At 37.3% G+C, this 17,265-nt stretch overlaps 1 protein-coding gene across 3 annotated transcripts in view; it reads right to left on the bottom strand.

Annotated features, from left to right (window-relative positions):
- Positions 1–1,109: 1,109 nt before the first annotated feature.
- The window catches only part of XPR1 (xenotropic and polytropic retrovirus receptor 1), a 255,578-nt gene continuing 239,422 nt past the window's right edge, over positions 1,110–17,265 (bottom strand). For 2 of the 3 annotated variants that reach the window (XM_044676921.1, XM_044676923.1), the window contains 3 exons: positions 13,836–13,975; positions 11,622–11,843; positions 1,110–1,967 (listed from right to left, as the gene is read on the bottom strand). In XM_044676921.1, coding sequence (XP_044532856.1) covers positions 1,907–1,967; positions 11,622–11,843; positions 13,836–13,975 — 423 coding nt within the window. In that variant the 3' untranslated portion in view covers positions 1,110–1,906. Of the gene's footprint in view, positions 1,968–3,897; positions 3,941–11,621; positions 11,844–13,835; positions 13,976–17,265 lie in introns of all 3 variants that reach the window. The other variant, XM_044676922.1, reaches the window with a different exon arrangement.

Raw genomic sequence — 17,265 nt, 5'->3', positions numbered from 1 at the left:
ATGATCATATTTTGGATACACGGAAGAAGCATTAACAACAAGGAGGCCAGACCACAGATACAGTAGCCATGTTCTTCTAGTCTGAATTAGTGATTACAGCTGCCTCTATTAATTTGTGCCTTAGTCTAAAATTAAGGCTAAAAGAAACAGAAGTATTTTACTTCAGTATAGTCACGTAAGTTGACTACATTCAGCAAGGCTAGCCAGGAAGAGGCCAGTCAATAGTCAACTATAAATGCTCAGTGTGACTTCTGCCAATAAACCCAACAAAGGTAGAGATGGACACTCCAAAACATTGATTTGGATCTTGGAATTGTAGAAAGCACATTTTTCTTTACATTTGTATTATTTGTTACTTTTTTGTAGGTAATGAAGGTTTGACCCCTTACCTCCAAATAATCCATGTTTCAAAAAAAAGAGCAAACTATCAATAATGGTTTTAGGACTTCTTTTGATGGGTAATAGAATAAAGACTAATTAAAATTAATATAGGCAGTGTCTATGAACCATGACTGAATAAAGGAACTTTCCTTACTAAACAGCAGAACTAACAAATTGAAAAGCATATTCCAGCCCTATGGGAGAACATGAGATCCAATAACTGACTATCTCTTATAACCTCTGGGATGAATGGCTACAAAGGCCTCAGATGGCCAATATCATATGAAAGATAAAGGTTAATTCATTCTATGTGCTCAGGAAGATGACCTCTCTCAAGCAGATTCGTATTTGCTCAGAATCTGGTGGAAGGAAGCCAAATCATTTAAAAAACAATAACAAAAAAACCCCAACATAAAAACAACTCCCTGTTTAATGAGGGTATAGAGTCTGAAACAGCCTGGTTTCCTAATCCAAACTCTGAGATAGTAAGGATCATGCTACAACTATCCTAAACTCCAAAGTTATGTTATGATATAAAATCTGGCTACTTCTGCAGTTGAGTATGGAGTATGGGGTAGATTTATTCCATCTTTTTTTTTTTTTTTTTTTAATTCTCAGAATCTTTTTCACCATTTTCACTCAAAAGTGTGAAAATGTGAGGATGACCTGTCATGACACATGTTCAGGTTTCCAAAGCAGCAGCAACTAAAAAAATCAGAAACAGAAACTTTGGTTTAAATTTTTTAAAAAAGGAAAGAAATTGTCAAACTAGTACAAGTTGTTTCGTGAAAGAGGCATTGCAGGATGAAACCCTTAGGAAAAACAGCTAAGGATAGATTCCTCGACCTTCTTTTACTGTTATTACCTTCATTGCACAGGACACAAAATTGTTCTCTTATGGTTAAGTATCATAAATAATGAGAAAATTATATCTGACAAATACATCCTATTGCCCAGTTCCCTCCCCACTTCCCTAAAATAAGAAAAGTTACATCAAATTAAAAAGTAGCTTCATGAATGAAGGTACTGCTCTAAGTGCACTTTCCCTGCAAGTGCAGCCAGTGCCTTTGCGCTGGATATGAAGGAAAGAAAAAAAAATTCTCAAACAAATTAAAAAACCAATGTCCGGTTTTAACCAGTCAAAACCGGGCCAAGCAGAAGCTGAGTAGCCTCGGTACTGTCCCATTATTGGGTCCTCGCTGTGCCTGTTCTTCATCCAGACAGTTTTCTATGTCCTTGTGATTGTAAACAATCCTTAAGATAAACTTGTGTTTTTTTTTCCCTTAAATGTCCTCTGATTGGCAAAACAAAATATTTTAAAAGTAGAAAATTAAAATTAAATCAGAAGAAAAGAAAAGAAACACAGTGAGCTTGTTTGGAGTCCATAGGATCCGATCCAGAAGAGCTCGGAAAGTGTGTTAAGTGTTTTCTCCTGTTTTTAGCTGGAAAGGTACCAGAGGTTGAGTTGGTCGAGGAAAGGGGTGTTGGTGAATGGGGGGATAAAGGATGTAGATTTAGACTCGATTCATGTGTTAGCTTCGTCATCTGTGTCGTCTATCAATACTTTAGTATCACGAGACTTGAATCTGAGAATAAGAAAAAAATTTACAAAGCTTAGTTATTAAACATATAAATACATTAATGATATTCAATACCTTCTAAAACATAGCAGTTAAGACATCTATATCCTGATATTAGAAAAAGAATCTGTGCTTTCCCCCTCTCTATATACACTATCTCATTAAGTCATACAAGCTCAGTTATTATCTCTATAAAGAAAATTCTCATATCTATATACTCAGACTAAGTGTCTCTCCCGAGTTCCAGCTATACACCCTTAACTGCCTATTGGGGATTTTAAACAGGATGTCTCATGGGATCAATAATATCCTAACCCAATTATCATTCTTTCCAACCCCACCGTTCCTTCTCTATTTTTATAGTGGACACCAACAGTGACCTAGTCAGCTAAGTTTGCAATCTAGTCATTCTCAACTCTTCTCACTTTCTTACTTAGCATATCCATTTAGTTGCCCAGTTTTGGTGATTCTATATAAAAATATCTATAACATCTTGCTATAGCATAATCTATATCATCTCTCTCTCTCTATATATAGCATTATCTATATCATTTACATCTAAACATTTCTCATATCTGTCCTCAAAGGTCTACTAATGGAATTCAGGTCCTTCTCAATTCTTGTCCTTGACTTTAATTTTAAGGTGTTACTTTAAAAAAATTACATATTTTTCTATGTTTTGTATGATATTACATGTATAACCAAAATTGAATTGCTTGTCAGCTCTGGGAGGGGAGAGGGAAGAAGAGAGGAAGACAACATGAATCATATAACTTCAGAAATCTCATGTGGAAATTTGTTATTAAAATAAAAGAAATAAAAAAATAAAATTACATATTTCCAGTCAGTAAAATTCCATCCTTTCCCCCCTCCCACTCCAACCTTTCCACAACTGAGAATGAAAGACAACTGTTACAAATATGTATAATCAAGCAAAATCAATTTCCACAAAAAATGTCTCATTCTGCACTATATCCTTTCTATTAGGAGGTGGATGGCATGTTTCATCATTAATCCTTTGGCATTGCTATTGGTCATTACACTGATCAGAGTTCCCAAGTCTTTCAAAGTTTTTTGTCTTTAGATTATTGCTATCATTTTATAAATTGTTCTCTTGGTTCTGTTCCCTCTGCATCAGGTCATACAAGTCTTCCGAGGTTTCTCTGAAACTATCCCCTTCATAATTTCTTAAAGCACCAGTATTATTCAGTCATGAATACTGTAACTTGTTCCATCATTCCCCACCTGATGGGCACTTCTTTAGATTTCTTTGTCACCTCAAAAAGAATTATCAATATTTTTATATTTCCTCTAATTCCACCTTCTCTCATCTCCCCTTTCCATCTTATTTCCAATCTTTGAGTGATATATATTTATGTCCCCAACTCTGTGTGCTTGTGTGTATTCTTCCCTCTTTTCACTAGTTCAGATGAAAGTGAGAGTCAAATGTCAATTACAATCCTTATACCCTCTTCCTTGTATGTAGATCTACTGGGGTACCCCAAGTTGTGGGATATTTTTCCCTAATCTTCTTTCCCCCATCCTTAATCCCCAAAGTATGCATCTTACCCTCTTTCCATTCTTCTCTTAAAATTATTAAGACAAAAACAGAAATCACTCCAAATTAGACTTTTTTTATAGCTAATGATGAGGATAGGGTTCAGAGGGGGTGTAGATATCATCTCCTCATATTTGAATGTAAGTAATTCATCCTTGATGAATTTTTAGGACTGTTTCTACATGGCTCTGATCTTTTCATCAAGATTCTTGGAATTCTTCTACTTTATTAAAGATTCACTTTCCCCCCCTCCTATAGATTTTGCTAAGTTTTATTGGATAAATTATGTTTGGCTGTAAGCCCATATTTATTGCCTTCTGGAATATTATATTCCAAGTTTTCTGCTTTCTAATGGTGGCTTTTAAATTGTGTGGATACTGACTGTGGATCCTTGGTACTTGAACTCTTTCCTCCTGGCTATCTACAGTTTTTTCTTTGACCTGGAAGCTCTGGGCTTTCATTTTGGGTTTTCTTTCAGGAGGTAGGACTAGTAGATTATTTATATTTTTACTTTGCTCAATTAGCTGACTGTCTTTTGTCTCTCTTTTTTTTATTCCCAGTGCTTAGCCCATAGTAGACACTATAAGGGTTTTGAATAAAGAATTGAATTTTTCTAAAAGATCTATTTTCTTTTAAGTTTTCTTGAAATATGACATCTAGCTCTTATTTTCATCATGGTATTCAGGTAGTCCATTGATTCTTCAGTTTTTCCTCCTTGGTTTTGTTTTCTAAGTCAGTTATTTTTGTTACAAAATACCTTATATTTTCTTATATTTTTTCCTACAGTATTTTCATCATTTTCTTTTACTATTTCTTATTATCTCGTGGAGGCATTGGATTCTATTTGGTCCATTCTAATTTTCAGGGATGTTGTTATTTGGATGATGTTTTGTATCTTTTCTGACAAGCTGTTAATTCCCTTTTGAATTCTTTTCTTCCATGGTTTGAATTCTTTTCCAATCCCCCCCCCCACCCCCGCCTTTAGTGTTCTCATTTCATTCATGAAAACATTTTTAACACTAAAATACCCCCAAAAGAACTCTTGCTTTATCTCTTTCAGGAATTCAGGTTAAGTTTATACCCAACCTGCATTTTTCTTTTGAGGCTTCATTCTCTTTTTCTATCTTTGTGTCTTGAGCATCTGTTGCCATAATATCCTTTTATGATGGGACAGGTTTTTTGTTGCTCATTATTCTTGCTTTCTTCCTGATTCTGGACTTGATGTTGGGGCTGGGTTTTATCTACTTCTGGAAGGAAAGTCTGAGATAGTTCTGTTACTGCTTTCTTGGAGTATTGAGTACTGCATCATTTCAGGCTCTCAGGGACTGCTCAGGCTGGAGACCTTAAAAGCTTTCACTGCTCCCAAGTGGTGTGATTCAAGGGAAAGTCTGATCTGAACTCTGTAAGTTCCTGACTTAAGTTTGGGTTTGAACAACAGTAGAGTGGTACAAGACTCAAGACATCATCAGCAAGATGGGAAGCTTTGCTGGTTCAATGACAGAATTGAAAGTTAGGTCTATGGTTTCTGTCCTGGTTATTCCTCTGCAGGCTTTCTCCTGAGCTAGAAGGTAGAATTTAGATCCTGCTCTGCTCCTAGGAGTCTGATCCATACTGCTACACCTTGGCTTGTTCCTTTTTAGTACATTGCTCAGAGCATACATACTTTCCTCAGGCTATCTGGGATATGTGACCAAGAAGTGAAAATGGCTGACAAGGCTTTTAGTTGGTACCTGTTTTGGATGCCCTGGTCTGGGAGCAAAAGCCAAGGGACATATTTTTGCTCCGAAACAAGTCTTTTCTTACATGTTGGAGTGCTCTGCAGCTAAGCCTTGTCCCTGTGTCTGTGGACCTCTCTATCTCTATCTGCTGACCTAGACTGGCGAAATGATTTACTGGGACTTTTCCTTGCACTTGCTCCATGGGATTCTCTCTGTAGAAGTTTGGAGGGCAGTTCACTTTATCTCTTCCCACTACTCTGCCATGCTCGCTCTGCCTCTTGCTCCTGACTTTTGCTGGCACCTAGTGGGCACTCAGTACTATACTGACTGCGTTTCTTGCCTTAGCTCTCATTCTTCTCTAATCTTTTCTTCACACAGATGCTACAGGACATCTTCTGCTCAAAACTCTGCTGGCTCTCTATTAGCTGCTGGGTACTAAAAAATTCTGTATAATCTAGCTCTAGCCTATCTTTCCAAGGTATTACACACTCCTTCATAAACACCATAGTCCAGACAAATTTACCTTTTAGCTTTTCCTCATAGACAATATTCCATTTCCCAGCTCTTGTGGCTTTGCACAGGTTGTGCCCCAAACCTGGAATATATCTTCTCTTAGCTTTTGCCACTGTGACCTTTTGTCATTGTTCAGTCATTTCAGTCGTATCTGATTCTCTGTGACCCCATTTGGGATTTTCTTGGTAAAGATACTGGAAAGATTGGCCATTTCCTTCTCTACCTCATTTTATAGATGAGGAAACTGAGGCAAACAGTGTTAAGTGATTTGCCATGGGTCACAAAGCTAATAAGTATCTGAGGCTGGATTTGAACTTAGATTTTTCTCCTTGAGAGAAAAGGTTGTTTTATTTTTATCTTTTATTTCTAGCACCTAGCAAAATGCCTGGCAAGAATAAATCTTAATAACTGTTTGCTGACTGACTGAATGGTAGCCAGGTCACGGTCACTGAAAATAGTATTCTCATAGCAATCAGAGGTTCAGTTTGGAGCAGAATAATTAAAAATAGATGAGAAAAAGTAGAGCTTATTTAGAAGATGATGGTCAGAAGGGTAAAGGGCCTGGAAAATAAGTCATTAAAGAATAGTTGAGTAAATGAGGACATTTAGCATTCAAAAATTAGCTGTCTCCAAGCTTAGCAGGATTGATACATTGAAAAGAGAGATGTGTTCCTTCTTTGATGATCTAGAGGAGAGAGAAGTTAGGAAGTAGATTTTGGTTTCACATAAGAGAAAACTTTCTAACAACTGGAGCTTTCTAATGATAGAATGGATTGTCACATCAGGCAGTGTATTTTATACATCAGAAGTATTCAAACAGAGGCCTAAAGACCATTATCTGTCTAGAATGGCAAGTTATATTTAAGCTATCTTAAGAGTTTGTTTCAATTTTGAGGTTCAAATGACTTTGATTTAGATGACATGGCAAGACAAGTTAGACATCCTGCTTTTGTTATTTGCTATTTGTGAGACCTTGGAAAAATAATCTAACCTTTGTGGGTATCAATGTCTTACAAAATGAGGGGATCTCTAAAGCCCCCTCCAGCTCTAAAATGATGATTCTACAATTCTATACAGAAGGTTTGTACTATTTTCTCCAGGGCCTTCTAAGTTTTGAAACTATAGTATTATGGGATTATACTGACCTCTGCTGCTGAGAGGTAACAATATCACAGAATTTCAAAAAGTTAAATGGGAAGACACAATCAAATTCATTTTCTTTGACTTCTTTAGCACCCTTGACTTGTTGAGAAGCACTGTGCACAATGAAATCCATATAAAAGGTACATGTTTATTTGTATTTTTTAATCTTAAAATTTTTATTTAATTAATTAATTAAGAACATTTTGCCATGGATATAGGATTCATGTTCTATCCCTCCCCTCTTTCCACCTCCTCCCATAGCCGACACATAATTCCACTGGGTTTTACAGGTACATGCTTATTTTAATGATTTTGTCCCTGCCACCTTCTTCAAACTTCTCTCCTTTGTTTTGAAGGTAATATGATATCCTGAAAGAGTAGTTTCAAAAGTGATGGAAAAGGAAATGAGACAAAAGGAGCTGAAGGTAGCAATGATGAAGAAATAAAAGCAGCCTGGAAAGGTCACTCTTTAAAAATCTTGCAGGGAAAGAAAAGAGATATAAGGGACTGAAAGGAAGTAACATAAAGGTTAAGGGAAGGCTTCCTCCCACCCCTTAGGCAATTTATGAAGAGAAGAAGCCACTTTGAAATGGAGAGAGAAAACATAAGAGATTAAGAGATATCTGATAGAACAAGGTCCTAGAGTAAATACAAAGAGATGAGATCTTGGACAGTTTTGAAGAGGAGAAGGAATTCTTTCTTCTTTAAGAAGGAGGGAACAGAGGATATTAATTGGAGAAAGAAAGAAGGCATGTAAAAAAGAAATTCAAGGAGTCTAAGACGGATGACAGTAGGAAGTGAGGTCACCTGCTGAGAATGAGGGATAAAGAGGTAGAAGACTGGAAAAAGTTACTTACAGTAGCACCTTAGGGGAATATAAGAGAAGGAGAAAAAAAAATACGAATAGCAACAAAGACTTTCTGAGGTTAAATAGCAGGGGTATGTAGCGGATCCAATAAAAAAGGTTTCATGCCTTTCTTTAGCAAAAGAGGGCAGCATGGAAATGTAGGAAATGAAGTTGGGTAGTTAAATCTTGTGATTTCCATCTCCACAACATCTCTTACCTTACCCTACATATGATCCTCTCTACTTTAGTTCAAGCCGTGATCTTGACTTGCCTGGACAATTGGCCATGACCTCGAAATTTGCACCCCCTGCCTCTTCTCTTTCCCTTTTCCAAACAACTAGCAAAGTGACTTCCTTTAATTTCTGATCTTATCATTCTTTTGTTCAATAAGTTTCAATGATTTCACCATGCTACTCTAATATTCAAACTTCAGTGGCTCCCTGCTATTGCCTCTATTATAAATTTCTGTTTAGATTTTAAATTCCTTCACACTTCACTCCTAATATATTTCCCTTTCTATCTTTTCAGTCTCATTACACATTATTTTTCATGGTCAACCTGAGATGGTCTTCTTTCTGTTTCCTTGGTTATTCCCTATTCCTGATATGCACTCTTTCTTCAATTTCACCTCATAAAATTTCTCATTCCATTCAAGCCTAGGTCCTTCTTTCCTACCTACCTCATATTTATTTTCTATTTATTCTATATACTTATAAATGTACCTGTTGTCTCCCCTGATACAATGTAAGTTTCTTTGAGGACAGGGAGGACCTTTTTTCTTTTTGTCTTGTTCTCCCAGTGGCTAAGTGACCCTGACATTTAGTAGATGCCTAAGAAATGTTGATTGATTGTTACCTAGACAGGTATGGCAAAAAGTAAGGAGTAAAAGATTTTAGTTTTAGTGAAAGTATACTGAAAAGCCTGGTGACAGGGGTTCTGTCTGGTAAAAGGAAGTGAAACTAAGACAGATGAGGTACTAGACACACAGGAAGGGGTTCTGGAACTAATAATGATGACAGCAATATTTACATTGGACATGTTTAGTAGGACTGAAAGGGTAGTCCAGATAGGATAGGAGCCTATGGTCAGAAAGAAGGGTTTCAGAGTGTGAAATGTACAGCCAGTTGTAAATGACTTTTTGATTCTTTAAATTTTTGTTCCATCTTCCTCCTTCATTATTATGAACTATCAAGAATCAACTATTAAATATTTCGGAGCTTCTGTGGAATCCTCAGAGTTCATGTCTCAGGGCAGTATTAGGATGTTAGAGTGTTTGAATGAAAGAAGCCTCTTTTTATTTTCAGTAATAAATTATCATGAATGAGATGTGAACATGTACCAAATTCCATGTTGCTTGAATTCTAGCAATATTTCAGTCTACTACATTCAAACCACTTATGAGGGAACTAGGTATTTATTAATCTTTCTTAAATGAGGGAAGTGTGACTCTTCTACCAATGTAACATTGGTAGGATCATTAATCATTAAATACCACATGAGTCTTTGTCCACTTCAGACTCTATGGTCTACTGTTTCAACCTTGCCCTCTTATTTATACTCTACAGTTAGTCTTTCATCTCCTTAAAACACTTTCTGTGCTTATCCTGACAAACTTGGGTATACAAACACCATGTATTTTCTCTATAATTACTCCTGGGTGGCAAAAGCAGTATCAAGCCAAATGGTTATGCTGTACTTATGTGGTTCGCTAAAAATTCATGCTAATTCCCCAGAATTAAAGACAATGAATTATAGAGTTGGAAGAGATGGCAGAAGCTGAAAAAGAATCCTTGCTACACTATGGTTATTTAGCTTGGGCTTGAAGTGTCCCAGGAGAGAGAAACCTACTCTCTCCTAAAGTAATTCTCTCTTTTTTATTTTATTTTATTTTTTAAATCCTTACCTTCTGTCTTGGAGTCAATACTGTGTATTGGCTCCAAGGCAGAAGAATGGTAAGGGTAGGCAATGGGGGTCAAGTGACTTGCCCAGGTTCACACAGCTGGGAAGTGTCTGAGGTCAGATTTGAACCCAAAGACCTCCCCGTCTCTAGGCATGGCTCTCAATCCACTGAGCTACCCAGCTGCCCCTGGTTCTCTCCTTTTTAAAGTCATTTTCATTGTTAGAAAGTTTTCTCTATATCGGGCTGTAACCATAGAACAAGTTGAAATCTCTCTTCTACATGACAGCCCTTCAAATACTTGGGTAAAGCTATTATAATCTCCTAATAGCTTCTCTGTTTAAAAATAAATATTCAAAATTCTATCAACAGATCCTCATATACCATAAGAGTCCATCTTCTTATCATCCTGTTCATCTTCCTCTGGTCTAACTCCAGTTTCTTAATGTCCTTAAAATGTGGTGCTAGAATATAATCCTACAGATAAAGTCTGACCAGGGTATGGCAGGACTATCACCTCCCTAGTCTTGGACACTGCCTTTAATAATGTAATTATGAACTGCACTATATATTTTAGCTGCTAAGTCTTTCTCATAACTGAACTAAAACCTCCAACTGGTATCCCCGCCCACATGGTCTGGTGCTTTCCCATCTTTCAATTCTAAATTTTTAATGCAATAATAAGATATTTTATTTATCCCTACTAAATCTCATCTTAATAGATTTGGTCTGCCATTCAATCTGCTAAGCTATTTTTGGGAACCTGATATTGCTATTCACTGTGTTGGCTCTCTCTCAAATTAAATGCTTTTATTTAAGTTACTGATAAAAATAGTGAATCTTGTAGACCTAAACATGGATTCCTGGGGGACATTATACTAGAAAGCTCCTCTTAAATTGAAACAGACTTATTAGAATCACTTTTGGCTCCAAATATACCTAACTACTATTATTCAGCCTAAAGCTGAATCTAGTCCAAAAGAATATCATGAGTAGTTTTATCAGATTGCTGTTAGACAAGAGATTTTGGGGGGTTAATTTCCTGTCTCATCTGAAGTATGTGTACCACAAGTTATTTCAAACCTTTTCTACTCTTACTGAGACTCATTTGGAGCATTTATCCTCCATTTGCCTGGTTCCAGGTATCATATCTTTCGAAGAATATTGGCTAAAGTATCTAGAGGAGGATACTAAGGAGAACTGAAACAACAATACATGACAAGTTGTTGAAGGAACTGAGAATACTTAACTTGGAGAAAAGAGAACTCTAGGTGGGACATAATAGTTGTCTTTAAATATTGAAAGGATTGTAATGGCAAAGAGTTAGATTTGTGTTGCTTGATTTTTAAAGGACCTATTGGTGGAATTTGGAGGAAGACAATTTTTGCCTGGATAGAAGGAAAAACTTATAAGTCCTGAGGAGATATGAGAGGACACCCTCAACCGACTCCTTTACAGAATTAGGAGGTCCACAGATTATACATTGCATGTTTTCAGATTTTTAAATGTACTGATCACTTAGACTGATTTTTTCCCCCTTTAAAAATATTATTTGTTTTATGAGATGGCTCTCTAGGAGGGGCTGGGGGATGGATATTGGGAACAAATTATGATGATAAAAAATAGAAGACATCAATAAAAACTTAAAAAAAAGAATTAATGTTAGTTAAAAGTGGCTGCCTCAGAAGACAGTGAATTCAACTTCATTTGAGGCCTAAAAAAGAAGCAGCTATTTGAGGGTGCTACAGAAAGGAAGGTAATATACATTAGAATTTTAATTAGGAGGCTTATGTTGTAATAAGATTTTATTATACATGTGTCCCTAAAGTTTTTGTTTTAAGCCTTAATGTCTTAAAATTACACTAAGATTCTTGGGGCTTCCTGTACATAAGCTCTTAGCGAGATCTCACTTTTCTAACACCAATATGACTCTATGTTGGAGTCTAAAAGAAGTGAGTAGACTGAAAGCAGAACCAATACTTACTGAGATATGTAAGGTCGGCGTAGTAACAGGCCCTGGCTATTACACTTCCATGTCCTGGTCTTTTGACGGTTGCGTACACCATCTTCCTGGTCCATCATCTGCTCAAGCAGTGTCTGATCATCTGCATTCAAGGGAGCCACAGAGATGTCCCGGACAGCACGAAATTCACCACAGTTGTTTAAATGTTCATTCTCCAATCGAAAGAAATTCCACACAAACCGCCTTTAAAGTAGGGGCAGAATGAGCAAAAATTATTTCTCCATAACAATAACAACAACATAATAAAACTTCCAATATAATCTTGAAGAACTTAGCTATGTAAATAGAAATCTGGCAAATTCTTTGAGTATAATAAACAACATGAGGACCAACTAGTAAAAAAAAAATAAAACAAAAAACTCCAATATTTCTTTAACCAAGTTAGTAAATCAGTTTGAAAGATTTACATATTTTGACATCTGCAACCTTCTGGAATACCAAATTTCCATTTTTAGAAACAAAAGTAACAGTATAAATGGGGTGGGGAGAGAGGAAAGAACATAGGGAAATTCAATTCTAAAATACCCTGGTCCTTGCAGTTCACAAATTATTTAATATTTGTATACAACAATAACCATTTCTATCACTGGAAAAAGTGAAAATTCAAAGGGATTAAGCACAGGACAAGGAAGGCAGTTTTGCTAGAATATAGGATGCATAAATAATAATTCTGAAAGATCTCATTTATTAACACTTTTTGGCTTATAAGAAACCTTCCTCACAATAATTTTATAATTTGGAGTAAGTAATATTGTCTCCATTTTACATGAGGAAATTAAGCTTTAGTTTGTTCAAGAAGCTTGTCTATATGGTCACACCAACTAGTAAATAGCACAGCTGGGAACTGAACCGAGGAGATCTCCTGATTTCAAGGTCAGTGTTGTTTCCATTGTACTGTATTTACATAAGAAAGGAGTAATTTAATATTAGTTTGGACAGGGTCTTTAATGCTAGAATTATTTTTAAAATTTTATTATATATATTAATTATTTATTAAGTAGGGGATAGTGAAGGAGTACAAGTTTTTAAGGAGGAGAGTGATGTTGCTCTGGAAGAGGAGGGGCAAATCATTCTGAGACCGGCAGAAACAAGATAAAGATTATTGAGGGCACTGAGAACATTAGAGGAACAGAGGAGGGAAATGAAGGGGCTCTTATTAGCTCCATCTTCTTGTTAAAGTAGGAGGCAAGTTCATCTGCTACAAGTAATGTGGGAGGGGACAGAGTTGAGATTTGAAGCAACTGTTACATGTAAAGTGCTATAGAAGTAAATAAAAGAGAGAGAACATGAGCCAAAGAAGGCAGGAATCCCTTACTTAAACTGCTGGCCCTGACATACATAATTAAGGTGACATCTTGGGTTGTTTTAGGTCAGTTGTTATTAGGCTTTCACTTGTCAAAGATAACTTTCTGTCATCATTGCTAATATCTTGCCTTTCAAAAATACAAAAGGTAATTCTGTTAAAATAAATACCTTAACAAAAACCAACACCTTATCTTTGGCCTTAGTAATAATTCTAAATCAGAGTGGTAAAGGTTAGGCAACCAGGATTAAGTGACTTGACCAGGATGACACAACTAAGTGTCTGAGGCCAAATTTCAACTCAAGTCCTCCTTACTGAAGGCTTGACATTCTACTGTGCCATCAAAGTGACCCTGAGTAACTCTTTAAAAAACAACACTAAAGAAGCTTTTGTTCTTTCCATGTTCCAATCCTGGCGAGTCTGACCAAGGCTTCAAGGATTCAGCTTTACTTGATTGCTTGGTAGCAGCTTGGTAGAGCAGATAGAATCAACACTGAAGACAAAAAACCCTAGCTTTCAGATTCTGTAATCCTGGGCAGGTCCTCTAACCAGTGTGAGGCAACTTTCTGAGACTTCAATTTGCAGTCAGGATTCCTATCTGCATTGGTAAAGGGAGTTTCATCACCTGAGAGTTCCCTATACAAATTAAATTATAGGTCTAGTCCCTATTTTGTTTTATAAGAATTTTACCTCTTTAGAATAAGAAATTTACTTTTTTAGCAGTGCAAGCTGGAAACACAAGTTCTAAATTATAGGTATATTCTTAGACTCAGCACATATTTCTTGGATTAGTGATTTTCTAATTGACTTATTAAAAAAATCTTCCCAGATTAAAATAAAATTAAAAGAACATTTTTAATTCATTTGCTTACCGAAAAACTTCAAGGGGAGCAAATACAGTAGCGATGATGTCTGCGGCATGAGGGGACACATTCATGGAGGTGACATAGATTTGGATAGTCCAAGAAAAGCGCATTATCACATTCTCGATGATGGCTGAGTAATAATAGCACTGAAACAGGACAACAAAATAGAGACTATCAATATACTTCATACAATCTCTCTCTGTCTCTGTCTGTCTGTCCGTCCGTCCGTCCGTCCGTCCATATCTCTCTCTCTCTCTCTCTCTCTCTCTCTCTTTCTCTCTCTCTCTCTCTCTCTCTCTCTCTCTCTCACACACACACACACACACACACATCTGTGCAGTATGCTCCACAAGGTTTTACTAAATGTCTCTGAATTTAATGCTGCTCAAAGAGCCAGTAAACAAATGATTCACTCAGGGAAATTAAAACAATTTGTTAAGAAGTAAGCTCAAACCACAATTGTCCTTCAGACAAAAAATACTATCATAGTAATCTAGAGAAAATGGTTACAGAAATAGATATCTGTGAAGAACCAATTTATAAAATTTAATACTATACCAGTTCATTAATTCCACAAGAAATTTCCATTTATTAACTTTCTGTATCCCTCTTTTTTATGTACTACTACTGAACTTGAGAATCATTAAAGTAGCCTTGTCATAAGTATGAAAACATTTTAGTCACTTTAAAAAATCAGAACTTTTCTTCCTTGTTCCAAGACCCTGCTTTCTCTCCTATCCTATCTCATGATAACTTATCATTTCCAGGTCTTTGAGAGTTTTACGTTCAGCCTGAGAATGTTCAGTACTCTTTTTCAGCTTTTTGAGGGTGGTAGCACAGCTAAGCACTTGATCATACTTCAGTCTGTCTTACTCTGGAACTTCTATCACAGCCTGAGACCTTCTCACCCTGGAAAATCCACCTACCTCCACAGTCTTCTTATCCAGGAGTATCCTGTCAGGCTAGCCCCTTTCCCTCACTGGCAAATTCTTCCTGATGTCTTCATTTTGGGGAAGAGTCCCATCCCAGCCTGGCTAAACTTCATTTTCATCCTGGCCATGATTGTGCCTTTTTGGACATCAGTACCATGACCATGTGTGAGAACCTTTCTTCTTCCTTCCCCTAGCTTTTCAGTTCCCTTTTTATGTGTTCTTCCCCCCTGACTTGCATTAGAAGGTACCCACCTTGAGGGCAAGGACTTTTTTTCTGCTTGTATTTGCATTCCCAGCTCTTAGTACAGAGCCTGGGACACAGTAACTGCTTTATATGTATTTAGTGCCTATCTGTCTGGAACAGTGGAAGAAGGCAGTTTGGTATGCTAAAAAGAGCACTGTCTATGCATCTGGAAGATGAAGGTTCAAATACTGCTTCAAAAACTATATACATGATTGTAGAGAAGTCCCTTAACCTCCTGGGTCTTGAGTTTCCTCAACTGTAAAATTGTACTACATGCGTAGGACTACATGGTGTCTATAGTTTCTTCTAGTTCCAGATCTATGGCAATTATGGTGAACCTTTTAGAGATTGGGTGTTGTGCCCCTGCCCTCCAACCCCCACTTACCCCACACAGGGGAGGGAGCAAACATTCCGATTGGGTTGCTAGGGGGGTGAAATGAGGAATGTCCTCAGTGAGTACAGAGAGGAAGAGGGGAGCAGCCTGAAAGTTCTGTTCCCCTCCTGCTCCACTGTCTGTAAGTCACCCACCTTACCCCCTGTGTACTCCTATTGGGCTGCTGGGCAGAAGGGCGGGGAATATGAAAAAATATCATCAGGCATGGTGGAGAGGGGGAAGGGAGTAGCTCCACCTAGTCATTACTGCCTTTCTAGTAATGAACTCGGGGGTGGGAGGGTGGCTGAGTGCCCATAGCATGCCATCTGCATATCATCTTTGGCATTCGTGACATAGGTTTGCCATCACTGATTATATTGAATCAATTAAGAAAGAAGCACTCTAAATCCTTCTATGAGGTGGTGACATAGGTCATCTTCAGTGATCAATCAGTAAATTAACAAATATTTATTAAGTACCTACCATGTACAAGACATTGGGCTAGCTTGTTGGGGATACAAAGACAAACAAACCTCTAATAGTCCCTGCCCTAAAGGAGGTTATATTTTATTGGGGGAGATAAGTATATAAAAATACAAAATAATGGGGTAGGGAGTAATCAGCAAAGTTTTCATACAGGAGTTGGCATGTGAGCTAAATTCTTTTTTTTTTTTTAATTATTTTTTCAATTACATTCAAAAATAATTTTTGACAACTGTTTTCTGACATTTTAGGATTCAGATTTTCTCTCTCCCTCCCTTCTTCCTCTCTCCCACCCTGGTGGAAACTAGTCTGATTTAGGTTATATAATTCTTAAAGAAACAAGGGATTTTAAGGAGCAGAGGTGTATGAAGAGCAGCCATGCAAAGGCACAGAGATGGGAAAGAGGTGCACTATGTGTGAGAAATAACAAGAAAACTCATTTGGTAAAGTGTAATGAGAGGAGAGAGCAGTATGGCAGACTAAGTCTGAAAAATTGGGGTGGGGCAAGTCAGGCTGTGATAATATGTCTACAATATTTATGTTTTAAGGATCCATGTGAGCACTTTTTTTCCCAAACATTTATTAATATTCATTTTTAACATGGTTACATGATTCATGCTCCTCCTTTCCCCTTCGCCCCCCGCACTCCCCCCACCCATGGCTGATTCACATTTCCAATAGTTTTGTCATGTGTCCTTGATCAAGACCAATTTCCAAATTGTTGGTAGTTGCATTGGTGTGGTAGTTTCGAGTCCACACCCTCAATCATGTCCACCCCTACCCATGCGTTCAAGCAGTTGTTTTTCTTATATGTTTCCTCTCCTGCAGTCCTTCCTCTGAATGTGGGTAGCATCTTTACCATAAATCCCTCAGAATTGTCCTGGGACATTGTATTGCTGCTGGTACAGAGGTCCATTACATTCAATTTTACCACAGTATATCAGTCTCTGTGTACAATGTTCTTCTGGCTCTGCTCCTTTCACTCTGCATCTGTTCCCGGAGGTCTCTCCAGTTCACCTGGAACTCCTCCAGTTTATTATTCCTTTTAGCACAATAGTATTCCATCACCAGCATATACCACAGTTTGTTCAGCCATTCCCCAATTGAAGGACATACCCTCCTTTTCCAATTTGTTGCCATCACAAAAAGCGCAGCTATAAATATTTTCGTACAAGTCTGTTTATCTATGATCTCTTTGGGGTACAAACCCAGAAATGGTATGGCTGGATCAAAGGGCAGGCATACTTTTATAGCCCTTTGAGCATGATTCCAAATTGCCAGCCAGAGTGGCTGGATCAGTTCACAGCTCCACCAGCAATGCATTAATGTCCCAATTTTGCCACATCCCCTCCAACATTCATTACTCTCCCCTTCTTTCATTTTAGCCAATCTGCTAGGTGTGAG

Source organism: Gracilinanus agilis, chromosome 4 (assembly GCF_016433145.1).
Source record: "Gracilinanus agilis isolate LMUSP501 chromosome 4, AgileGrace, whole genome shotgun sequence".
Classification (NCBI taxonomy): domain Eukaryota; kingdom Metazoa; phylum Chordata; class Mammalia; order Didelphimorphia; family Didelphidae; genus Gracilinanus; species Gracilinanus agilis.
The sequence above is the reverse complement of the archived record's forward strand: the minus strand, read 5'-3'. Positions and strand labels throughout refer to the sequence as shown.